The sequence below is a fragment of the Anarrhichthys ocellatus genome, unplaced genomic scaffold (genome assembly GCF_004355925.1).
Source record: "Anarrhichthys ocellatus isolate YVR2014 unplaced genomic scaffold, GSC_Weel_1.0 scaffold4182, whole genome shotgun sequence".
Lineage (NCBI taxonomy): Eukaryota > Metazoa > Chordata > Actinopteri > Perciformes > Anarhichadidae > Anarrhichthys > Anarrhichthys ocellatus.
Window position 1 is genome coordinate 1 of NW_022284156.1, and position 4,732 is coordinate 4,732.

Here is a 4,732-nt window from a genome sequence, read left to right on the forward strand (position 1 = left end):
GATAAATAAATAAATAGGCTGCATGTCAGCACATAAGTGAAGATATTCGTGATGAGACGAACAGATTCTAGTTGGTGAGCAGAGATAGAACCAGCTGGTCTGCTCTCATCAGATGGGTTTTCATTTCCTTCCTGATCAGCTCCCAGGATTCAGCACTGTGGCCCTACAGACACAAGAACATCATCGTTATTAAAACACCATCAATACTGCAGGTTGATTGATTAGTTTATTGATAGATAGATAGAAGGACACACTTACCATTTGCTCCAGGACATGACGAGACAGTCTCTTGAAATGCATGTGCAGCTTCTTGTTCTTCTTCTTCTGGCCGAGGCTCTTAATCTAAATTTATCAGAGGAAAATAAATGTTTAAAATTTCAAATATTTCACCTGTAAAGCTTCACAGAGCTGTAAACCTGACACATCTGTGAGGACACAGAGTAACAGAGAGCTACTTAAATGTTACACATGAAGCTGTACGTTGTGACTAACAGTTGTCTCGTATAGCCTACTTACACAGGAGTGAAGGCCGTTGGCCTGCTGGGTCACAACCATGAGAAACTGGTCCACTGTGTTCTCCTCCCATGATGCATTGCTGTGATCCTCCTCAAACAGGGCAACCATCTCCTCCAGAATCTGAACTGTGAAGCTGAGTTTGTCCTCAGCCTGGAAGAAGAATAAAAATAGAGATGACAGTTATAATAAGATAAACTTTTCTGTGGAAACTATTTGTTACATTCAAGGAGATCCAATCTAACCATGAGTTTGTCTGTTGAGGATGACTTACTGATGCTTTGGACGCCTGTTTGTACAGATCATTAGGGAAGTTGACTTCAGCATCCTCAGTGGTGTTAGTGGAGTTATGAGCCTGCATCACAAAATAGACATGTAAATAAATACAGTAAAGTAAACTCATTCAGTGACTTTAAAGAATATCCAGAAGAAGTGCACTTACCATGGTGTCTATTAGATCCAACGAGTTTCTACTGTGCTGTCTGAATTTATGATCCACCCATCTGCAGCTCAGCGACGAGGCTGAACTGTACAGACTGAGAGACAGACACACCAACAAGACCCTGCTGAGCATTTTCAACGAGATGGTAATATTCCCTTTGTATGGAGCGAATAGAGATGTCTCTTGTGAACCAGTTGTTGTGTTGGAGCAGAGCTGCAGCGCCTCATTTATACTGCAGAACGCACCTTTTTCACTTTCCAGACATGGACACCTGAATGAACGGCGACTTTTACGCGGTCAACCTCAACCTACATACATGTAGAATGCCACTCACACATTTCGGATTCTAATTAGCGTTCAAATGAAAGAGTTATGCCACATTTAGATAATGTTGCATTAGCTGAAGTTTTAAAATGCTTCACCATAATACAGTAATGCCACACACAAGCGACTTTTAAAGCAACACAGACACAAAATCAGTTTTCTTGAATGAACTTCTTGTCTCTGATTCGGTTTTAATGAGCCAATTAATAATTTAAATATGTTTACTTGTTTTGTATTTTTGAAACAAGACATTTCATGTATTTATAAAGTTTTAATAACATTCATCATTAATGATTAACACTGGATTTGAAAGCGCTTCCCCAAAGTGAAAGCGGAAGTGATTCCGTTACGTAACATGCGACGTTCTCACGCTTCAACATGGAAATCAAAGTGTGTTCATTTATTTAATGAATGAGTTATATATTTATTTGTGTCGTGGTCAATACAATTATCTTTCTTCCAGCACCTTTAAATTCCTTCATTCTGTCACACGAATAAAAGGTTTGGATTTGTTTTAAATTTCAATAAAACAACATTGTTCAGATCGAATGCCTCTCACAGATCTTATTCAATGAAGGTACAAGATACAATATAAAATAAGTATTAAGCTCTAGTCATGTAATTATGATATGCAGTTTATCACCAGTTTGATCCCTTTGATGTATGTTTCTTTGGATTAATAGTCTAATCCGATTCACATCTTTTTTCCAAAGGAGTTTATCGAAGAAAAAAACTCACGTTTGTGTGTCAGGATGGATTTAGTATGATGAGACTAAATCATATTTTCTATTTTTAATAATAACTCCATATGGAATTTTAGATCTTCAATACATCTTTCATAACGAATATATTTGAATAACCATACCTTTAGACCAGGTTCCTTTCTCACTGTGGATCTCTGGACTGTAAGGTTGTCTTGGTACATCTGGAGAGGTCAGCGATCTCCTGGTCAACATCTGATTTATGCTAAACTCCTGACATTAAACTTATAAGTTCTTATCTTAACATGAACATATATAGTTTGAAGATAATCTGCATTTGTTCATTTCCTTTAACAAGGTGTAGTTATGTAATCCCATCCAATCTTCTTACTTGCTGAATTATGTTCACGATTAAAACAAATACAAAGACTGTCCAACGTAATAATGTTATCCAAAAAGTTACTATTTCTAAGTTCAGCAAGCAGGATATTTTTAAGGGTTAATTTTTACTTTTGATACTTTAATTTGCAGCTAATACTTCAGGTACTTATACGAGTTGAGTTATTGTACCCTGAGGTATAAGATCTGTGCCTGCTTTGTTTCTGCTTTTGTGAATAAATAAGATCATAAAATAGGATCTATGTTATTGCCTGATTTATTTATCATCTGATCGATCATCGAGAATTATATTACAGCATGCATTATTAAAAAAAACAACACAAATTGAAAATACAAATTACAATAAATTTACCATCAAATAAATAAAAGCCTGCTTCTCCACTTCATGGATTGCAGGCCTGTGATTACAGGCCATGTGATTTTTAATATTGATTTTCATGATTCCTGAGAAGCAGAATCCCCTTCTCTGGTTCTCACGTTCAAAGCCGCCATGTTCGTGTTAAAACAACGTGAAATGTCACTGACGGATTCATGTCAGAGCGCAGGCCATAGCCACGGAGCCGCTTTCAGTTTCTCTGGATGGGAACTTCCCGATTTATGGCCCCTAGTGGACACAATCAGGTCCTGTTGTGGGAATGTTGACGAGCGATTATGAGGAATCCGAACATAATGAATGACGCAATGACAAGAATAAAATAATGATTGTTGTTGTTTTAATTACACCATCACACCGGAGAGCGTGCAGACCGAAAGGGAAATTGAATCTCCAAAGTAACACCTCAAACTACCGAAGTAGAATAAAAATACACCTTTTATAATAACCTCAAATCATTATCATAGCATTCTTTTAAAAAACAAGTATAGCAATTTACTTTGGGTCTTTATTTTCTATTCGGACTAAAATAAATCGCAATAAAATTCATACAACAATTGTTTTTTGTCTTTAGATTTTTTTTAGGTGTTCCATGTTTTTAAAAGCTCATTTTTTTAATCATTATTGTGATATTTGTTCATGCTTTTATTGTGGGAGGTTTTCATTCGGACGCTAATTAGAATCCGAAATGTGTGAGTGGCATTCTACATGTATGTAGGTTGAGGTTGACCGCGTAAAAGTCGCCGTTCATTCAGGTGTCCATGTCTGGAAAGTGAAAAAGGTGCGTTCTGCAGTATAAATGAGGCGCTGCAGCTCTGCTCCAACACAACAACTGGTTCACAAGAGACATCTCTATTCGCTCCATACAAAGGGAATATTACCATCTCGTTGAAAATGCTCAGCAGGGTCTTGTTGGTGTGTCTGTCTCTCAGTCTGTACAGTTCAGCCTCGTCGCTGAGCTGCAAATGGGTGGATCATAAATTCAGACAGCACAGTAGAAACTCGTTGGATCTAATAGACACCATGGTAAGTGCACTTCTTCTGGATATTCTTTAAAGTCACTGAATGAGTTTACTTTACTGTATTTATTTACATGTCTATTTTGTGATGCAGGCTCATAACTCCACTAACACCACTGAGGATGCTGAAGTCAACTTCCCTAATGATCTGTACAAACAGGCGTCCAAAGCATCAGTAAGTCATCCTCAACAGACAAACTCATGGTTAGATTGGATCTCCTTGAATGTAACAAATAGTTTCCACAGAAAAGTTTATCTTATTATAACTGTCATCTCTATTTTTATTCTTCTTCCAGGCTGAGGACAAACTCAGCTTCACAGTTCAGATTCTGGAGGAGATGGCTGCCCTGTTTGAGGAGGATCACAGCAATGCATCATGGGAGGAGAACACAGTGGACCACTTTCTCATCGTTGTGACCCAGCAGGCCAACGGCCTTCACTCCTGTGTAAGTCTCAGGGTGGATTAACAGAGCTGTACTTGATCCCGAAAAAAGTTAAAGACATGCATCAGGGTTCTTTGACTGCTTTCTATTAAACTAATGAATCCTGCTGATTGAGAGGATCAACTAATAGTAAATGTACCAAGTTAACAGATTTGAATTATTTGTTAATCATTTAGATTAAGAGCCTCGGCCAGAAGAAGAAGAACAAGAAGCTGCACATGCATTTCAAGAGACTGTCTCGTCATGTCCTGGAGCAAATGGTAAGTGTGTCCTTCTATCTATCTATCAATAAACTAATCAATCAACCTGCAGTATTGATGGTGTTTTAATAACGATGATGTTCTTGTGTCTGTAGGGCCACAGTGCTGAATCCTGGGAGCTGATCAGGAAGGAAATGAAAACCCATCTGATGAGAGCAGACCAGCTGGTTCTATCTCTGCTCACCAACTAGAATCTGTCCGTCTCATCACGAATATCTTCACTTATGTGCTGACATGCAGCCTATTTATTTATTTATC

At 37.9% G+C, this 4,732-nt stretch overlaps 2 protein-coding genes across 2 annotated transcripts; one reads left to right on the forward strand and one right to left on the reverse strand.

The window, feature by feature from the left end:
* Positions 1-67: 67 nt before the first annotated feature.
* Positions 68-1,102, reverse strand: LOC116379359 (interferon a3). Its single transcript, XM_031841311.1, has 5 exons — positions 956-1,102; positions 788-868; positions 481-666; positions 259-324; positions 68-163 (listed from the first exon to the last, which is right to left on the reverse strand). Exons 1-5 carry the CDS (start codon positions 1,085-1,087, stop codon positions 68-70), a joined length of 561 nt encoding a protein of 186 aa, XP_031697171.1. The 5' UTR covers positions 1,088-1,102.
* Positions 1,103-3,646: 2,544 nt separating this feature from the next.
* Positions 3,647-4,665, forward strand: LOC116379358 (interferon a3-like). The gene is made up of 5 exons (XM_031841310.1): positions 3,647-3,778; positions 3,866-3,946; positions 4,068-4,217; positions 4,391-4,474; positions 4,570-4,665. The coding sequence occupies exons 1-5, from the start codon at positions 3,647-3,649 to the stop codon at positions 4,663-4,665; spliced, it is 543 nt and encodes a 180-aa protein (XP_031697170.1).
* Positions 4,666-4,732: the final 67 nt, after the last annotated feature.